We start from the raw sequence: 19,676 nt of genomic DNA, 5'->3' as shown, positions 1-19,676 counted from the left end.
GGAGTCGGCAGCCATACCCTTAAGTTGGAAACTTTCATTTGTTTTTAGGAGGAAATCGTAAAAAGTTTTGAATTTACTTAATCTGATTATATTGTCCCCCCCCCCCCCCCGCCACAAAATAGATAAGCCAGTCTCGCTACTCGAGGTTGGCGAGGTTGCTGGTGTCGAGGACCCAGGCTTCTCGGGCGGGTGTTCCTCTGTAAGCAAATCTTGTCGGCCTATAGGCAACTTGGATATTCCACAAATAATCTCGAGGATAACCAGGAAACAAAGCAGGCTTCCATCCACGTCGCCAAGGACGTCATGGTTGACTAGAGACATGTCGAGGTCTATGCAAAGCAGGCTGAGGCAAGAGGCTTTGTAGTGCGGAGAGAGATCTTTCCGGATGGCTTGCATGTCGCTCATATTAAGTTAGACAAGACAGTACTAGAACGTCGTCAACGGGACGGGTAATTCCATGCCTATTCTATCGTCTCACACCCGCCTTTGTGGATAGACCACCTCTAGGCAAGCGCCGGAGCCATGTCTATATCCTTGTCTATCGGCATTTCACACATGGGGTAGCAGAGGAAGGAGCTAAAAAGGGTTGACTTATTTATATCAGCACGGGATTATCACTCTGACCAAGGCGCAGAACCCCTCCGTCCGAGGGTGGTTGTTGTACTTGTCGGGCTGGGAGTTGGTGCTCTCCGGGTCCCCGGGACGTGCCGGGGGGGCGCGATGGTGGAGAGAAGAGGAGGAATGCGTTTGGGGGTGGGTGTTCGAGCTTGTCCCCAAGCATGTTCACCTTAGCCACCCCCTTGACCTCTCACGCTGCCCCGACAGTTCCTCTCGACTTCCCACTAAGGCTCTTCAATTCCCTGAGAAGACGTGATGCTGCGTCAAATATCCGGCCCGCAAGGCCTTCGGGCTTTGACGCGTAAGGACCTAAACCTGTTGTGATTTTGGAAATTCGTCGCGAACAAGGGGAGGCTCAACCACGTCCGAGGAAGCGGCCTGAAGAGAATGCGACCTTGTATCATCGCTTCATAGCTGAGCGTTTTTCGTATGAGTCACAGTTTGGGGTCCTGGGGACAGGACAGCGGGGGTGAGTATGAGCTGGAGGGTGTGACGTTGTTTGCGGTATGGCTATATCCTGAGAAGATCGGTGGGAGTGGCAGGGTTGTTCAGGATGCGAACCGGCTTGGTCATTGGCAGTCGCAGTGCCAAGGATATACCTAGTATAACGGCGATGCGTGACGGCGTTTGAACGAATGGCAACACCACCCTCTCCTACCTTTCTTCGGTCGATATCACCTCTGTACCTGCGACTTGCCACGCCTTACAAGCATTGACGTCTGACCATCTTTGGGAGGCCCACCTATTGCAAAGTACCTCTTAAGTACAAAGCCTGTATGCATCTCCTCTCCCAGATGGCTCAAGAAGCTAAGTCTCTGTGGGGGGTGTGTGTATGTATGTGTATGCTCGAGGAGATTATTATGTGGATCATGAGAAGGAACCCCGTTGTCTTCCCACCGCTGGAGTCAAATGTGGCTTTGCTAGTTGAACAAACCGATGCTTGACGATTCCATGGTGACAGGCAAGTCTAGCCGCGGAGGGAATCAGGCGTTTAGTCTGCGAGAAGCAATGGAAACTCTTGAAGAAAAACAGTTGCATCACTATGCTAGCCCTACCAAGAGGTCAGCCGAGAGCCACGGACAAGCTGTGGAAGAGAGGGAAGGCACGCTTGGCTTGGAATTCTGAGATCAGGCGACTGCCTCGCTGTATTGATTTGTACCTAATAGAACCCATGCTTGGGCCCCACCGGGTTCCAGGCATCAGCCGCGTTTGGGAGACAGCTTCTGTGATGGGTGCTTCTCGCGGAGGCGGATACCACCATGGATGTGCCACCCCGGACCCCAAGCCCTATCCCAGACCCCACCCACACCCAAGCCAGGCTTATATGATCTTTGAACGCGCACACTAGAGCATGAAGGACCGCAAGCTCAAGGCTGGTAAGAAACTCCTTTTGGGCTTGACTATCAAGCAACCCGGTGGGGCCCCATGCTTGAAGGAGACAATAGTAACCTTGTTGCTAGGACCAAGGGGCGCCATCGGTGCAACTGCAAATGGCACCATTCTCGGGAATGTCCCAGGGACAAGGAAACCAACCAAGTCCTCAAGCAAGTTTCTTTGCTCCCGACAAGACGCAGCAGTGCAAAAGACAGAAGCAAAGCCGGCTCCTAGGGCTACAACGACGACGAATTGACACAAGACTGACAATGATGGCGAGGACAGCGAGATAGCTGAGAAACAAGGACTACTTGCTCGACAACAACAATCACCGCCAAAGAGGCAGCAGCCGCAGCAAGCAGTTCGGGTCCGCGGCAGCCGTCTCTCTCCTCGACGTCGGCGGACTTGGCGCTGGCCGAGGCGCGCTGGCGGTACAACTGTTATCTTGGTTTTGCCTGGTACAGGCAAATCGGTGCATAATAACGGCGTCCAAACACAGCAACAAGCTGGGCTATGGTATGTTCGCCACTCTTGTCAAGGTCAAGTCAAACCTTGAGGCTGACAGATATAAAAGCAAGTATGCCTTTTACCTGGTTGAACTCCTTGCCAGAGGAGATGCTAATGACGCTGCTAATCATCTTGGAGACGACGATTATGTCGCAAAGGTGCGTTTTTGGCAGATCTTCTTTTGCTGGCAGGAATAGCATGCCTTGATGATGCGCATAAGGTGTGTGTGATCTTGCTGCTCCTTGGTCTTGCCCCCTCTAGATGCAGAGTTGGTGAGGTCGCGGAGCTGGCTGTCTTGGTCGCCAAAGTCTAGTTGGTGCTACCGACCGCGGGGGAGTCCAGGGTGGAGGTCGGACCCCCTCGTAGTGCCAGTGGTTGCTATAGAGGTGGCAGCCGACAGACTCGGTAGGGCTTGGGGCTAGGGTTGCCAAGCCAGTCTCGTCGTGGTGGTGGTGGTGGTTGGACATCCGTGTACCCCTCCATGCTGTCCCTCACGCGAACGGGACCTCGACGACATTGTGCCTAGTAGTCTCAGCTGCTGTGGGAAATCCCAGGTTTTACCCGACAGGGTAGGAAGGTATCCAGGGTTTGACCTTCCCCAAGGTTTAAAGAATCGCAGTGCAAATCTAGTAGGGATTGAGGCGCACTTCAGTAACCTTAACCCTCAAAGAATCGCAATGCGGTTTTTCCAAGTTATGCCTAGCGTTGCCTGTCTGCCTTTTCTGGTTGGAAATGGTGGCGTTTTGGTGAGGTAGTGGAGTGGATTTTTGCAGTGCGATTTTCTGCAGTGCGATCTAAAAAGAATCGCAGTGCAAATAGGAAGACTAATCGCAGTGCAGGGCGGTTGATTGGCTTGAATTTCCAGGCGGAAAATAAGCTAGGCCGATTTAGGCCAATTCCGACCGGAAAACGGCAAAACCTGGGCAATTCCAACCAGAAATTCCCGGCGAGAAATTCCACTGGGAAATCGGCTTTTCCGCCAGAAATCTCGCAGTTGCCGGCGGAAAACTGACCCGTTCCGACCAGAAGATCGGCGCAACCCCAACGAAGGAGACGTGCATGTTCAAGGCGGAGGCATCGAAGGCAGCCATTATAGGAACGCTGTGGGCTTGCAGGGCGAGGCGCGGCGGGACCGAGTTGGCCGGCGGGAAGTGCTGAGATGCAGGCATGCTATCTAGTCGTCAAGGCTACTTGCTTGCTCCTCCCACCCTGTCAACGCCATCTAGTCCCAGCCCCCAGCCCCTTCCTAACCTGCTTGTCGTGCCTCTCCTGATACCACTCCCACCAGGCAACAAACTCCTCGTCAGACACGGATGCTGAGCCGTCCTCGCTCCCGGACCCGCCCCGCCGTTGTCCTGCACCCAGGTCCGGTCCAGCTGCCGGAGGTTCGCCTCTGTGAGCGGGGCCGCGGCAGACATTAGCGGATTGGCTTCAGCTTCTGGTGCTGCCGCTGCGGCAGGTTGGGGTCTGTTATGGTGCAGGGTTTGGTCCATTGCCGTCTTGGTGTGGGGTTGCTCCGGTGTGGGTTGGGGGAGTGCCTAGCCTGTCGACGGACCGACGGGGCTGTCGGCAGCGTCGGCCACCATCAATGGTACACTGAATTTAATACGCAAAGTCTCTGGCGCATCTAAGGAGCCATCGACAGCATCAACTAGATATCCAGGAATTCGCGGGGCTCTCGAGTCCTTCCACCGCGGCGAGCGCAAATTGTGCGACAAACGGGAGAGACGTGAATCTCGACCCAACGGTCCCAGAAGCATCCTCGCCCCACCTTGAGTTTAATTACCTACCCATCATGCATGTTAATTGCTTAAACTCTCCGCCACTGACGTACCTTTTAGACAAGCTGCCCACGTTTTGTATATTAGCGTAGGGATGTCAACCCACACCCCTACGGCAGCTTTCCGGGCTCACTCTCGTCGACTTGAGATTATTGACCAGGGAACCAAAAAGGCACTAACCCCCCGGAGATCAAATCGCTGGGCCAGGGTAGGATAGCGTTGTTCCATTTCACGAAACCGGGTTATCAGGTGGGCGTTCCTTGCCCGATTTGGGAATTCCGGACGGGAGATGTCCGTCGGATTTCCGGGTTTATGGACCCCTACCGTTGCAATGCCCCGCCGCCCAGCTGACCGCACCTACCAATCCAACACACACGACCGCACACAAGTGCAACCTGCCCAAGTTGGGCCCGGAGCTTCACGGGGGGTCAAGAGGGACTTTGGGCAAGCCGATTATGTCTAAGAGGAGGCCAAGGCGCTCCCCTCCTTCCATCAGCTCTTCCTCGTCGTTCTGAACCAGCCGCAACACCAGAGCAAAAGCTGCCCCAAGACCATTGAGAAAAGCCAACAGCCAACAGCCCCTCCGGCAATCCACATCACACACGATGAAGGGTCTCTTCAGTGTAGCCGCCCTCGCGCTGGCCGTCGGCGATGCGTCGGCCCACTACATCTTCCAGCAGTTGACGACGGGCGGCGTGAAGCACGGAGTGTTCCAGTACATCCGCAAGAACTCCAACTACAACTCCCCCGTCATCGACCTGGCGTCCAACGACCTCCGCTGCAACGAGGGCGCGAGTGGCGTCGGCACGGCCACCGTCACCATCGGGGCCGGCGAATCCTTCAGCTTCACCTCCGACGTAGAAGTTTACCACCAGGGCCCGACCTCTATGTGAGTAGTATATTCATCCGCGAGCGACACGTGCTAAGCGAGTCCCCGCCGATCACTGACAATGAGAACTCAGTTACATGTCCAAAGCCCCTGGTGCGGCGTCCGACTATGACGGCAGCGGCGGCTGGTTCAAGATCAAGGACTGGGGCCCGACCTTTAGCGGCGGCTCGGCGACCTGGAACCTAGCGAGTACGTTCTAGTCTCCAGTTTACTACCCCCGATCACCTCCCCCCTCCAACCCCCCCCCCCCCCTTTTCCCTATATCTCGACCCCTAACCGATCCGATTTCCAGGCACCTACACCGCCACGATCCCCAGCTGCATCGCCCCGGGTAACTACCTGCTTCGCATCCAGCAGCTCGCCATCCACAACCCCTGGCCGGCGGGCATCCCGCAGTTCTACATCGAGTGCGCCCAGATCACCGTCACCGGCGGCGGCAATGCCAACCCCGCAACCGTTTCCATCCCGGGAGCTTTCAAGGCTACCGACCCGGGCTACACCGTCAACGTGAGATATATATATAACCCTCCTTCCTTTCCCCCCTCTTTCGTTTTCCAAACCAGCAGCAACAAGACTAAAATGAACGGTAATTGCCATACCATTAGATCTACTCCAACTTCAACAGCTACACCATCCCCGGCCCCCCCGTCTTCACCTGCAGCGGCAACGACAACGGCGGCGGTGGCAACCCAGGCCAGCCCACGACCACGGCTAAGCCCACGACCACTGCCAAGCCTACGACCACGACCACCACTAAGCCCACCACCACTATGGTGACCACTACCCGTCCGCCTACCACGACCTCGTCTGCGCCCTCGGGTTGCACTGTCGCAATGTGGTATGTCTTTCTGTCCAGAGCTACAACCCCTTCCTTACCCAAGTGTTTGATGTGATGGAATGACTGACCGTTGCGTGTTATAGGGGTCAATGTGGCGGTAGCGGCTACACCGGCTGCAAGACGTGTGCTAGCGGATCGACCTGCAAAGTGAGCAACGAGTGGTACAGCCAATGTCTGTAGAATCACCAGAGGTGGTTAGCACTGTTTGTATAAGTGGGTTGGGAGGAAGGAGAGATGTGGAGGGTGGTTAGAAGAAGGCAGGCTCTTGGACTCGCTGCTTGGTTTCGCTGCACATAGTTTATACCTTGACAGTATATATCGGCTTGCCCTGATTGGGGATGTAGCACTCCGATCGTCACTTAACATTGCTGCCGAGTCCAATACCGGGATGAGTCCCAGCCCGAGTTGCGCGACGTCGAGAATCGAACTGCACCGAGGAGGGCGTATCATTTTGCAGGATATGGTCTGGGACTAGCTTGGGACTGGCAGGGCCTGCAGGTAGATAGATGCCTCATCGAATCTGTCAGGGATGCCGCAGTCTACTACTCAAGGATGGTCTAGCCTCTAGGCAACAGACATGTCCACTAACCTCCTACAAACCCCCCATCTCCTTTCTCACTTTGGTGACAAGACGGTAATTAGTACCGTTAGTACCACTATGGCAGGGGGAGATGGAAGAGAGAGGGGAGAGAAAAGAACGCGACTAGCCAGATTGCTGCACGTACTGCGGGGAGGGGGGTTCATTCTAGCAACGCACGTTTCCAGCGCATTCAGCGCTAGCTGTTGGAGCAACATTGTTTGCAGTCTCAAGCACACACAACTGCGATGGGATGGATAAAGAAATGGCGCAGGTTAGGCCAGGGAGGGCCCCTCAGCCACGCCGAGTCTCTTGTCGGTTCTCTCTCTTTTGTCTCCCTCTTTTCGCTGTCTCTTGTCGCTGTCTCTTGTCGCTTCCTCATCCCTAATTCCCCAATTGCTACTTATCATTACGCATTTGCAGTGCATCTTAACGCCAGTGAAAACGACCATTCTCTCACACCTGCCTCCCCTACTCGTCTCTACTCCCTCCTCCGGCTCTGTCATGTCTCTGTCTTAGCTGCATGTCTCTAGTGGCTAGCCTGTTGTCTCTGCGCTGCTCTGTCATCTCCAACTCTCTAGCTCTCCCTGCCGTATTGTCTTACCAAGCATGGCTTCCCTAGCCAACGGCGCCCACGCCCACGCCCATGCCAGTGACCCCGGCGATCTGTCCGACGACAAGCTTGAAGCCGCTGGTGACAACGTCAACGTGCTCCGCCTGTCGGCCCAGTACCGGCACGCTGGCGACAACAGCCCCCCGCGCGTCCAGCAACTCGAGCTCTGCTTCCACGACTGGGCCGCCGACAACCCCGTGGCGCTGCACTGTGGCGGCAACGCCAACAAGATCGGCGTCGACTCGCCCGCCGACCAGCCCGCCCGGAGCTCCCCTGCAGCGCCCTCGACGCCGGCACCATTAACCTCAAGCCACGCTCCGTCGCCGCCCCGCACCTACTCCGCCACGCCGCCTCGACGTGGCTCACCTGGTTGCTCCTATGAGCCATCACAACCTGGCCGCCACAGCCTGGCGTGCCGCCGTGCCTCCGCCGACCCCAGCCGCTGTCCCAGTCCCGACCGTGACTCCCTTGACCGCCGTATTCAGCCCCCACCTGGCCGTCGTGGCCATGGCCAGCGCCCACGCAGACATAGCCGAGATGCTTGCCAGTTTGCGTTACCTTCCCTTGCCGACGCTGCCACCCGCGCCCTCGCCCTCGAGACAAGCCTCGACGAGCTGCGCCACTGCGACACGCTGCTTCCGACCAGAACAGTGACGACTACAGCCCTGACGTGTGTATACCCGGGGTTTGGTCGCCGTCGTGCGAGAGTGGAGCACACCGGAGCACCTCGAACCATACGCATGCCGCCGAGCGAGCCGTGACGCGCCCGAGCGAGTCGGCGCACCGGTGGATACTCGCGACGGCCGACGGGTGCGGCGGAGCGGCTGGGGGCTTGCGACAACGACGACGCCTGGCACTTCTTCCGGTCGCCGTGGCCGAGCCGACGTGCGCCCCGTCGAGGGTCATTGGTCCGCGCCGCAGCTCGCGCGCCCGGTCCAGGCTGCCGTCGCCGATACCGTGCTCGACTACGCCGGCCCGATTGCTGTTTCAGCGACATGGCACTGGCCCTGTGGCTGTACTTCTCAATGTACCACCCAGCGTGCGTCCTGACGACTGAGTGGTGAGTCTCCCGGTCCTGTCTGTTCGTTTCTCTCTCTCTTCCCAGCAAGACTAACCTGCCCCCCCCCCCCCCAAGACAATCGCCACCACCCCAGCAGCCCCCACTCAGTCCCTCGCACCCCCCCTCCTCTAGCGCAGGCTCCTTCTCACATCGACGCCCCCCCTCCCGACTCCCTGCGCCATGACCGGGCCAAGCAGTGCGCCGCGACGCGGGCGGCGGGTTGCGCACTGCACCACCACACGCTAGGCACTTCGTCGCGGCTGTGGGAGGGACGGTTGCGGCATGGGCTGTTTGGGGTGGGGAGGGTGTGAATGCGGCGCGGCCATGGGCGTGGAGCTGGAGAGGGACTGGGCTGTGTATGTCGCGAGACGAGAGGCTGGTGATGGGGTGGGATGGGCGTGGGAGGAGTGGAGCAAGTCGATGCATTCCAACCTGTCCTGTCCTAGCCAGTACTGCGAAGACAAGGGGGTGAGATCCAAGACCACCCTGACTGTATCATATGATTGGAATGGGTAAGTTAAGTGTTATTGCATGTTTCTAAGACTCCTCCTGCCTTGATTATTGCGAACGATGATGACGGTTGTAGAGTGGTTGTCTAGATGACGGTTCTGATCTCAATCTTGGACGTATGAGAGACCTGCGCAAGAGATAGCCAATTATCATCAGGACTGGTCTGTTGTTTCCCAGCACACATTGTTGGGTTGCGCCGATCTTCTGGTCGGAAGGGGTCTTTTCCGCCGGCAACTGCGAGGTTTCCAGCGGAAAACCCTATTTCCCAGCGGAATTTCTCGCCGGGAATTTCTGGTCGGAATTGCCGTTTTCCGGTCAGAAATGGCCATTTTCGGTCGGCCAATTGCAGCCGGGTTTTCTACTCAACCTGGAATCTGCAGCCCGATTCTTTGGATTTGCACTGCGATTCTTTAACCCCAGGGCGGGTCCCAGCGCCTCCTCGCGCAAGGACAAGATTGTAAGACGCATGACTCTGATCAAAACGTCAACCTCTTGGGCAAGACTTTGGCTGTCTGATCAGTCGCTGCGCCAAAGATGTGCTTGGCTAGTCACATATGCATGCTTGATTAAAGTGTGTGCTCTGATTGAGTCGTATTGACATATCTATGTGGTTTTCTTTGACTTTGAGTGAGTGTTTTTTGCGTGAGTATCTCATTTTGCGGGAGTATTTCGGCTTAGCGTATGTATTTCAACTTCCCCGGTTTTGGATATTTCGATTCGCACGTCTTCCTACAACGCTCCTGGGAGAACCCGGGGATGTTTGGATTGAGAGGAGAACCTGTAGCAAAGGATCTAGGATATACCAAGCTGGCAAACCTCTCTTGGATCAAGGAAGCCAGCAATTGACAGGCATTCTTGTCGCCGCGCGCCTGGGGCCGGGGCCGAGGCTGGGGCCGGCTCAACCCGGGTCGTCTACAATTGGGCATTTGTCGAATGCTTTCCAAGACATAGTACTATCAACCTTAACTACTACGCACCTTGATATCTACATTGCCGCCGCCTAGAACTTGCGCCGGACCTGTCCTGCAGGTCCTTGGTGTCTCTGACAGAAACCTTTCCCTCATTCTTCGCGCCGACCAGCCGGTCATTCCGAGGTACGTTTCCAGATCCGAGAGGGTTTCCGGCATCTTTATCTTCTGGAAAGCCTTGATGCAGTTGTTGGTTTTTGCAATTCCTTCGGCGGTAGTGTGAATCCGGTTGTCTTGTAGGATCTTACGCACTGTTTCCAAATACTTGAGATGCTTGTCCAAAGTGTTGCTGAAGACTATGATGTTGTTGATATAGCGTGGTGCTGGAAGAAGCGGCGGTTCACATAGCATTATGCAAATGCTGGGGAGTTACGGAACTCTATAAGCACAACGTTGGATTGCTTAAGGCAAATGGGGCTGATGACGAGCATCTTGTTTTGGTGGCAAGATAAATTGAACGCCGGTGAAAAATCCAGGTCTGTCAAAGGTTAAGAAAAAGCTCTTTCCAGCCACAGCCCATGATTTCTGTTTGGTCCAGAAGCAGGTAGAAGACATTTGGAACAACAACGTTGTTTAGTAATTGTAGGTTGACAACAACACGTCCTTTCCTCACTTGTGCTAGGGTGTAGCATGGATGGGAGTCGAAATCCCACCTGCTTCGGCTTCTTTGCCAGTAGGAATCAGGTCTTTCCCTACACACAAGGCAACTTAAAGGAATGAGAGAGAGCTAGGGAAGGCGAGACGAGATAGTGACTGTAGAATGAAACGGTTGCCCTAGAGACTAATCTGACTATTACACATTGTGGACTGAGGGGAAGGGGAGGGGGGGGCGATGGCTTTTATTCTGCCGATCCACGCTTCCACCCGTTGTCCCAGGGCCACACTGCAATGCTCATTCTCCCCATGCGAGCCTCTCTTGAAGGCCCACCAGTGCCCCTTGCGCTTGCACCCAGCAACCTCCCGGGCAGAGCTGTTGATCCAAGTCATCTCATCGGCGATGCAGACGCAGAGACACATAGCCGGCCAGTCGGCAGCAACTTCAGAGGCCCAATCGAATAGCATCTCGCCCTTAAGCTGCAAATTGAGCAGATCAACCGCCAGCCCGCCCCCGCCCCTGCCCTCAACAGCGCCCCTAGCGTCCTAAGGCGCCTCCTCCTTCACCCTCCAACGCAGCCCCGCAAGCACCTCCTCCGCCCACTGACCCCCGCAACACTCCTCTTCTTCTCCCCCGCCTCCCCCGCCAAGTATCGACGCCCTCAACCCATCAGCCAGCCTCCCTCCCCCCCCCCCCCCTCCCCCTGAAACCCTCCCACGCCTGCTCCGCCGTCTCTAGCGCCAAGGCCAGCTGCCCAGCGTCAAGGTCTACCAGGATGCTGGCGCGCGGCGGCGAGGTCTCGACCCCACGACTCCGCCGTGTCGTGCTCGTACGCGGGCCATGTGGACGTAGGCGGCGGCGACATAATCCGGGTTGTGCCGACGCGAGGAGACGTCGACTTGTGCCTTGAGGTAGGATTTGTCGCCTGCTAATCTAGGGATGGCGATGAGGGGGGCCTGGGCGTGCGCCTTGTCTCCATCGCGGTGAACCGAGCTGCTGTTGTGGCGGAGGCAAGCGACGGCGTCGTCGTTGATAACCCGCCTGGACCCAGTCCCAGGCGGTCCTGCAGGCGTCGCCGAAGGCCAGGGCGGCGCCGGCATGCCGGTGACGCGGTCGATGGCGGCTTGCATGTCGGTGCCGATGCGCCACACGACAAAGATGGCGGATGCTACGGCTAGTAGGCCTGAGAAGCCTGCGATGATGGACACGGTGTTTTCGTTGAAGGTGCTGTTGTTTGTCTTCTAGTGCTGCTGCAGCGCTTCGTGGTTGAGCTGCGGGCAGTTGGGCCCGGCCATCCCCGTGCCTCCCCACGAGGGCATAGCTGGGGTTGTGATTGGGGTTCCAACCTGTTCGGCGGTCTTGTTGAGGCCGACGACAACGCTTGACGTCTGCTGTTCCTCCCGCTTCCCCAAACACGTGCCTGGGGGTTCGACGGCAACCTCGGGGGCTTGGTTCCGCTCTCTTCGCCGTCGTCCAAGAAGCTGTAGCTGCCGGGGATCCAGAGCAGCTGCTCCGGTACTAGTGATTGCTGCCCCTCTTCCTCTTCCCGTATGCCGTCACGGCGTCCCGGCTCGGCTGCAGCTGAGACAGACACGCAGGACGACGCTGAGGGTGGCAGCTGCGATCCGTCGGCCCGGCGATTACTCTTCCTTGGTCGGAACCGTGCGGTTGAGCGAGTCGGGGTGCTGGAAATGGAGCCTCTGCCGCTGTCTGAGGGCTGGTTTTGCGTGGCTTTGCTTGGGGCCGACGACTCGCTTCGCTGTGCTTGGACCCTCGTCTATTTGGACGGAAGGACGACGTGCTTGGCCGGCAGGCGGCGTCCTCGTCGGTGGCCATCGTTGGGAGATGGAGAGTGGGAGGGAATGCCAGAAAGGGCTGACCAATGATGATGATATTGCAAGCTCAGCGTGGTGTGGCGACACGTGGAAATGCGAACGAGAAAAAGCCCACATCGCCTGCGGAAGAAGACCCGGTCAGCCCAACCGGCAAGACCAAAACCAAGGTCCACGTCATGCTCTCCGCAAAGCCCCTAAGCCAGCCACCCCAAGTCTCGAAGCAGCGTCTCAAGCACCAAGGCAAGAAGCTAGCAATGCTCAGCGCCATCCCACTGCTTGTCCTCCTCCTCCTCTCTATATTCCTTAGCCCAACGCTGCCAACCCTCTCGTGGATAGTCCCAGGCACCATAGCTATGACCAAACAAGGCACCCCAAACCAGCAACCACCCTAGCACCAGCCGCGCAATCCCACAGGAAGATTTGCACAGCCATGTACATGCTCCGTCCAACAACCCCAAGCATCCCCAAGTCAGCGTCGGGACCCTTTGCTGTGCCAACCCCCTTTCGCGCCTCTAACTCCCACTCCCCCGCATACATCCGGACAGGTTCGGAGGCTCGGCAAATCGTTGCTGCGGTGTGGTTGGACTACTATGATCACAACACGACGACGGCAGCGGGACTGAAGACGGGCTGGGGCGATGACGTGCGGCGCAACGTGCTGGCGGTTTCGTACAGCGGCGGCTGTGGGGTGGCATCCCGATGATCGGGCTAGGAGGGCGGCGGTGTTGCACGCCTTGACGCACTCGGCTTGGCGACGGGGAGGCTGGGTTGCTGTACCTTGATGGGTTTCTGCCTGGCATGGAGGAGGCGGGGAGGGCGGCTGGGAAGGCGGCGGGGAGGACGGTGGGGAGGTTTGCCTTGGTGGTGGTGAGGGAGGTTGGTGTTGCGAGGGCTGAGAGGGTTGCGCGGAAGCAGTATGTTGATGGGCAGTGCCATGCCGTTTGGGAGGATCTGTTTTGAGAGATTGTGGGTCGAGATGGGGAGGTGGGAGGGGAGGTGGGACGGGAAGGGACGGAGGTGTGCATCACGGGTGCTTCGGTGCGTCGGTTTAGGATTGAGCAGTGGTTGGCTATGCTGGCTACCTGAATCTGTGACTAGGGACGGTCTCGATTCTCCCGGCAATCTGTGAGACCAGTCCCCGAAATAAATGCAATGTGCGCCAGCCATTTCAACCTCGTGCCTGCAAAGATGGTACCGAAGCACAACACCACCATTATCAGGACTAGCCGAGGTAGGCAATGACTGGAACTGGAAAAGAGACGCAGAAATGTGGAACTTACAAGGGGCCATGACCCTCACTCTGGTACACCACCCTCGCGCGCCTCCCAAGATAGAATATCCCTCCCCCGCACGATTATCTTATGAACCTTGCAGAATTCCCCAAAGAGCCAGTGCACCTTCTCGGGGCCAAGTTTAACCACTCTGCAGAAGCTGGTCAGCACGGCGCGCCGGCGCGCGGCCCCCGTCCCATGGAGCCACTCTATCTTCTGGGAGATGGTGTCGAGGAGACATTCCACGACGTCGTATCGGGTCGTGGGCTGGGGCGTTGGCGGGCGGTCGAGGCGGGCTGGCTGGAATTTCCTGTGGCTGGGCGGGGTTCTAGTTAGCTGGGTTGTTCTGGGATTAAGTAGAGAGAGGGAAGGTAAGAGAGCAGACAACAAACCGCAAAAAGGATGCAAGACATAGGAGACAACCCCTTAGCCATTTTCCCCCGCGGCCCGTCGGAAGACGAGTCACCCGCATGCTTGCGCTTGGCTGGTAACTCCTCGAGGGTGGGGAATTCGTCGTCCTCGTCGTCATCGTCATCGTCGTCGTCATATTCCTTCACGCCTCCCTTGGCCGCCCCGTGGTCAAAGAGCTTGTAGGCTGTGGCTGGGGGTGTCTGCTGGGCAAGTCTCAACCAAGCAGGAATGCCCTCATCAGGCCCCTCGTTGCCGATAGGATGCTGGGTAGGTTTTGGGGGGGTGCGTTGCTTCCTGCCCCGGAGTCTCTGGGCGCGGGGTAGACATCTCGGCTGGATTGCAAAGGCGGAGCAGAGTGTTGGATGTGCAGGGTGATCTGGAGGACTAGCCAGAGGTGGAGAGAGAGAGGGGGAGCAGAAGGAGAAGAATGGAGGGAAGTAGGCAGAGGCCAAGCCAGGATATTTATTCGACCATGGCAAGGACCCCGCATCAGAGCAAGCCACAGCAGAAGACATCAATGCCAGCAAGGCAACGGTTCCAGCTATGCGAGACGCAGAAATGGGTAGCGGCGAGAGACAGAGGTATGGCGTGATGGCGCTGCAAGACACCGAGGTCGACCCACTCGCTGCCGGGAAGCCAGTATCCGTTACCCGTCAGGAAAGGCACTCTTCCAAAGCAACGTGTTGAGAGATGTGTCCATGTCATTGAGGGGAAATGGATAGGCGAGGACTTGGGAGCCAGAAAACTTCTTGGGATTGATGGATCGATGGATTGAGCTCGAGAGACAAGGTGATGCGAATAGCAGCATCTACCCTGGAAATAGGGTCGGCGATTGACCTGGAGTCTGGTCAGGAGGAGAGGAACACCAGCGTTTGTGGGAGAAGAGATGGGACAAACACTACAGAGTGAGCTTCCTGCCAGAGTGCAGCTTGGGAGAGGGCAGTTTCCTGCCCCCGGAATGCCCGGCTCAAAGACACGGGAGCCAACACCACACATCAGCTCAAGTTAGTGCGCTGGCCGCATGCCTTGCCGTCGAGAGGGCTGGTTGCCGACGGGATTCCCGGAAACCCGTTTGTGCGATCCCACGACTGAGACAGCAAGTTCCCAAGCCAAATGCAGTCCCCCTTCGGCAGAACCAAGCCAGCAGCTACAGCCGAATCCCACACCGCTGAAGATGTGTGTATCGTATGTGTATGTTCCGTCATTGCAGTGGTGTTGACAGCGACATCGGCAGCGATATTGGCAGCAAGGGGGCGAGTTGAGGGGTGAGTCGGGAGGGCACGTTGGAGAACCAAGAATAAGACCAGGCACAGACCCATGGGCAGACAGCCGTATAACCTCTCTCAACAGCCTCTGCCTTCGGGATCCATGGCCTGCCACAGTGTTTGGAAATCTAGCTAGACAAACGTCAGTAAGTGGTCGTGTCAGTTCGGAGAGGAAGCCTGGGTTGAGGTAGGGGAGGGCTTTTGTCCACGACTTTTTCGGAGATAACAATACCTTGTCGCAGGGCCGGCACTTGAAAGGCCATTGCTTAGCAGCCAAGTCAAGTCTGCTTGACCGACACGACGAATGGCTTGGGCATATATATGACAGAGGGGAGGGACACTGGCGATTGATAAGGGGCGGAGGAAATAGACAAGTCCAAGCAGGCTTGCCGGGGTAGCCAAGTACCTGTTAGTGCGAGGGAATGTACAATACAATACAATACCTATGTATTGTCTCGTACAAGCAAAATCCCGTCATCCCAGCCAAAACCCGCCCCATTTTCCATTCCGGGGTGGAGCTGAAAGAAGTGGCTGGTCCACCGCCGAAAGCAGAGGCAGATCCCCTGCTTAATCCAACCGTGTTCCTTCCCAGCGTTGATCTATTTGCAGTGCTGCGTACATATGCAAGGGATCGACGCTAATGCCTTCTAACTAACACCAAACCTAGGCCCGAGATTCTCGGCAAGCAATCTTAGTGGTCGAAGCTCCCTGGGAAAAGAACAAACACAAGACACCAACAGCGCCGCCCAGCTCTGGAATTGAGGATTTCCCTCCCCCCCCTCTCTTTGTCTCGTTGTTTCTCCCTCATCTTCTCTTTCCTCGTTTCTTCCGGCCACCAAACCTCTGTGCCCTGCGCTGTCTTCTATCTTCCGTCTTCATCTCCCATCGTCATCTTCCATCTCTCATCCTCCAACTTCCCAACCACCTCGCATCGCCAATTCCACCACCGCCTAACTCGTCGTTCCTCTTCGCTTGCCCTCGGCATCTTCCTGGGATCTACAATTGGGCCAGCCCCTCCGTACCTGCCGACTGTACGTATATCAGTATCCCCGATGGCCCTGCTTTCTCTGCTAATTAACTTGGTAGAAATAACCTAAATAGGTCCGTCGCTGCCACTCATCACCGCCGCTTCGTCTCGAATCTACAAGCCCAAGTCGCTCTTTGCCGTCCTGCTTGATAACAACCTCCCTCTCACCATCCTGGCTTGGCTCACCACCACACCTTGTCTAGACTTGTCCAGACCCCCGCCACCGCCCTCATCATCTAGGTTTTCGCCATGTCTCGGCTCATCCTACCGTTGGTACCCGCTTTACATCGCCGTCAAGGCCGCATTGTTGACTCCCGGTCTGCCCCGGTCTGTCTGCCGAGCATCTCTTGCAGCACCCCTCGTCACCCCTCATCTTCGGTCCTGCCGCCCCCATTTCGCAATAATGCCACCACCCTGTGTTGTTTTCGCAGGCTAAGCCTGTTGATATCCCAAGCAAGTCTCCCACACAGTCAGGTTAATTCAATTGCTAACTCTTGTTCCCTGTTCAGAGTGCTCATCTACAAACCCAGCCTCCGAATCTTCCTCCGAATCTTCTTCCGAATCTTGCTTAGGATCCCATCCTCTGCCCAGCTTGCACAGCGCCGCCTGCATCCTCCCGCGCCGTTCCGACCGGCCAATACATTCTACCTCACACACCTCGTCAGTCATACATCGAGTCCTTCTCAGTGCCGGACCACACTCGATGATCATGCCCAGTCTGCTGCATGACTTGCTGGTCCTGCCTCTCAACACCAGCTCCACCAAGGAGTATATGCTACGTCGCCGAGATGCCCATACAATTGCCAAGCACACACAAGGGGCATCAACAGCTGGAAGAGCCTTGCCGCTGTCACAAGTCTTGGGTTCTGTTTCCTCTTGACTGTCATCATCAGCCGGATGGTAACCAGGTCAGAACACCCCAAGGCATTCTCCCGGCGTCTTCTGCCCAAAACCACGTCATCGGCGGAGTACTCCCTTTCCATCCCAATTTCCACCGACCTGCTTCTGACTTATAGCCGGCTAATCTCCAGCACTCCCATGTCTACTCGTCGGTCTCGCCACCTGTTCAGCTGCCAGCACCATCCTGTGTCCTCGCACTTCCATCCGCAATTGCTCAAGCTTGCTTGGCAACTCTCTGTCAACTTAAACGTAGCCCTTCCCTTCCCATTGAACCTAGCTTGCCGTCTAGCCTCGGCTAATTAACCTCTAACAGTCTTGTATTATCAAGGTTCCCGCTTTCAATCTCCTGACACTGGCACGCACCCATTCTCTTTGTCTCTCAACCGGCAAAGCTGCCGTTATTCTCTTGCTATTGTCTTGTTGCTTGCGTTCCTTTTCTCCTTGTTAATTTTTCGCTCCTAGTTGGGCCCATGGACAGCCGGACTTTTAGACTTGGAAATGGATCCGGACTTGACTCGGACCTGGACCTGGACTTGACCTAGGCCCGGACCCGGACCCGGACCCGGACCCCAGCCGGGGTTGATGCTTGTGATCAGCCATTGTGCATGCCCACTGCCATCCATCTTCGTAGATTCAAGCCACCTTCCGTCCTGTAAATCACCACCTCCCCTTCGGTCTCCGCTCAGCATGCCATCTCCATCGCCCATGCCATCTCCGTCGCCCATCTCAGAAACAACCATCCCATCGCTTACATCGTCCCCCACCTCTAACCTTGACCATCACAGCTTCTAGCACAGAAACCACGGCTTTCCCAAGCAAACACCTCCGCTTCCTCGACCAAAGGAAAGATGAATACGGGAGTACGGTTGGTCGCTTTGCACCATCCCTGTAAGTTTCTGCGCATGCCTCTCTTGTCCCAGCTGGTCTGCCGCTCCCTTGCTAACCTTCCACGCAGCCACAAGTCTTGCTCTTTAGTAACGCCCATGTCTATATCCATGCCCATCATCAGCACCAAGGCTTACAATATTCCCAGTCCCTTCATCGCCGTGCCAACCACAAATGCCAACAAGCACGAATCTCAACATTAGAAGACGACTCCAGCTCCCACAACCATCCGCACCTCGCACAGCCCACAAGATCAACACCACCACGCCACCAGGGCACCAGGGCACCCCGACATGTTAGACCGCTCCCAACCCTCTCCCACTCCCAATCCCGACCAGACCAGTATCCAACTCGCCATTCCACAACAGCCTAGCCACAAGCAAAGCCAGTACCAACAACCCAACCCACCACCACCCTGTCGTCGCCAAACCATCGCCCAATCTCCGCCTCACATCTCAAGTCTCTCTCTCTCATCCGCCTGCCACAACTCAACCAATCAGTACCATTCGGTATCTCCATCACGGCACCCTTCCATCAACCCTGGCACCAACCATCCAACCAACATGGACAGGCTCGACCTCAACATATTCCTCGATTGGCCCGGCAGGGAAAAGGAGACAACATTCGCAACAGTCACGCCAAAGACTACAGCTCTCGCCGTCGAGAAAGGCAATGCCACTCGCACCAGCGGCTCACCTCCAGCGCCATCGCCTCGTAAGTCAGTCGACCCCCAATCCCAGCATCCAGTCAAGCTAACCCTGCCCTTCCCAGCCCGCACAGCCGCCCGCGGCAAGGGATCACGACCGAGAAGCAGACAACAGCACACGAGCAGCGACATAACCGACAAATACATGGCAGCCACGATAAGAGAAGAGGTAGGTAGGTGGATTGCATGGCGAAACCCATCCTGCACCAGCAGCTAACACCTAGGGATAGAATAGGACAAGAGAGCCTGTCGAGGCTAGAGTAGGGGTTGCGAAGATTTGTACCTGTCTGTCTTGTAGCTTTCTTTTCTGTGGCGGCGTGGGGGTGGAAGCCACGGGATTGTCTCGACCCGGGCCTGGACCTGGATGCCTGGATGCCTGGATTCCTGGATTCCTGGACCTGGAACTGGAACTGGAACTGGAACCTAGAGCCTGGAACCTGGGACCTAGGACCTCCCTGACCTCACCGGCCTACTTGGATCCTGGGAACGTGGCTTTCACCTAAGGTGCTGTTTGTATCCTGTCGTCTTACAGTCATGTAGCTTGTAGGGTCGGGAGTGGTTGCATCTCTCTGCATGGGGCGTGAGGAGCTATGGCATTGTTGTTGGTCTCTTGGAGCGTTGTTAGGTCTCTACCTAGCCCCTGCTGTATGACACTTTGTTGCGGCTATGTTTGTGTCTACTTCTTTTGTTGATATGGCAGGTGCCCATGGATCAACCACTGCTGCGATAGATAGGCTCTTCGTATCCGGGATATTATTCGGCTTTGCGAAAAGAACAATGAGGCCCGGAATATATCTTCTCATATCTAGTCGCCCTCGTCCCATTGCCCATCCCTCTCCTCTCTTCCACCCTCTCACACACCAACTCTCCCCCCCTCTACTATCACATCCACCGCTTACTGCTCTGCCTCTCAAGAAAAACAACCCATCGCATCTCAACCTCTGGGGGGGGGGGGGGGGGGGGGGGGGGGGGGGGGGGGGGGGGGGGGGGGGGGGGGGGGGGGGGGGGGGGGGGCGGGGGGGGGGGGGGCGGGGGGGGGCGGGGCG

General features: G+C 56.8%; 4 protein-coding genes across 4 annotated transcripts; 3 read left to right on the top strand and 1 right to left on the bottom strand.

The window, feature by feature from the left end:
• Positions 1–4,885: 4,885 nt before the first annotated feature.
• Positions 4,886–6,187, top strand: QBC33DRAFT_564300 (glycosyl hydrolase family 61-domain-containing protein; the record flags this gene model as incomplete). The annotated part of the gene is made up of 5 exons (XM_060430360.1): positions 4,886–5,169; positions 5,243–5,358; positions 5,462–5,676; positions 5,775–6,007; positions 6,091–6,187. The coding sequence occupies 5 exons, from the start codon at positions 4,886–4,888 to the stop codon at positions 6,185–6,187; spliced, it is 945 nt and encodes a 314-aa protein (XP_060278125.1).
• Positions 6,188–7,193: 1,006 nt separating this feature from the next.
• QBC33DRAFT_564299 (uncharacterized protein) lies at positions 7,194–8,254 on the top strand (the record flags this gene model as incomplete). The annotated part of the gene is made up of 2 exons (XM_060430359.1): positions 7,194–7,867; positions 7,921–8,254. The coding sequence occupies 2 exons, from the start codon at positions 7,194–7,196 to the stop codon at positions 8,252–8,254; spliced, it is 1,008 nt and encodes a 335-aa protein (XP_060278124.1).
• Positions 8,255–9,852: 1,598 nt separating this feature from the next.
• On the bottom strand, positions 9,853–10,050 carry QBC33DRAFT_434329 (uncharacterized protein; the record flags this gene model as incomplete). Its single annotated transcript, XM_060424166.1, has 1 exon — positions 9,853–10,050. A coding segment is annotated over one exon (198 nt), but the record flags the coding sequence as incomplete, so codon positions are not given.
• Positions 10,051–18,002: 7,952 nt separating this feature from the next.
• QBC33DRAFT_316719 (uncharacterized protein) lies at positions 18,003–19,196 on the top strand. The gene is made up of 4 exons (XM_060423543.1): positions 18,003–18,013; positions 18,073–18,638; positions 18,696–18,799; positions 18,861–19,196. The coding sequence occupies exons 2-4, from the start codon at positions 18,218–18,220 to the stop codon at positions 19,131–19,133; spliced, it is 798 nt and encodes a 265-aa protein (XP_060278122.1). The 5' UTR covers positions 18,003–18,013; positions 18,073–18,217; the 3' UTR covers positions 19,134–19,196.
• Positions 19,197–19,676: the final 480 nt, after the last annotated feature.

This window comes from Phialemonium atrogriseum (assembly GCF_030411735.1).
Source record: "Phialemonium atrogriseum strain 8032-3 unplaced genomic scaffold QBC33scaffold_51, whole genome shotgun sequence".
Lineage (NCBI taxonomy): Eukaryota > Fungi > Ascomycota > Sordariomycetes > Cephalothecales > Cephalothecaceae > Phialemonium > Phialemonium atrogriseum.
The sequence above is the reverse complement of the archived record's forward strand: the minus strand, read 5'-3'. Positions and strand labels throughout refer to the sequence as shown.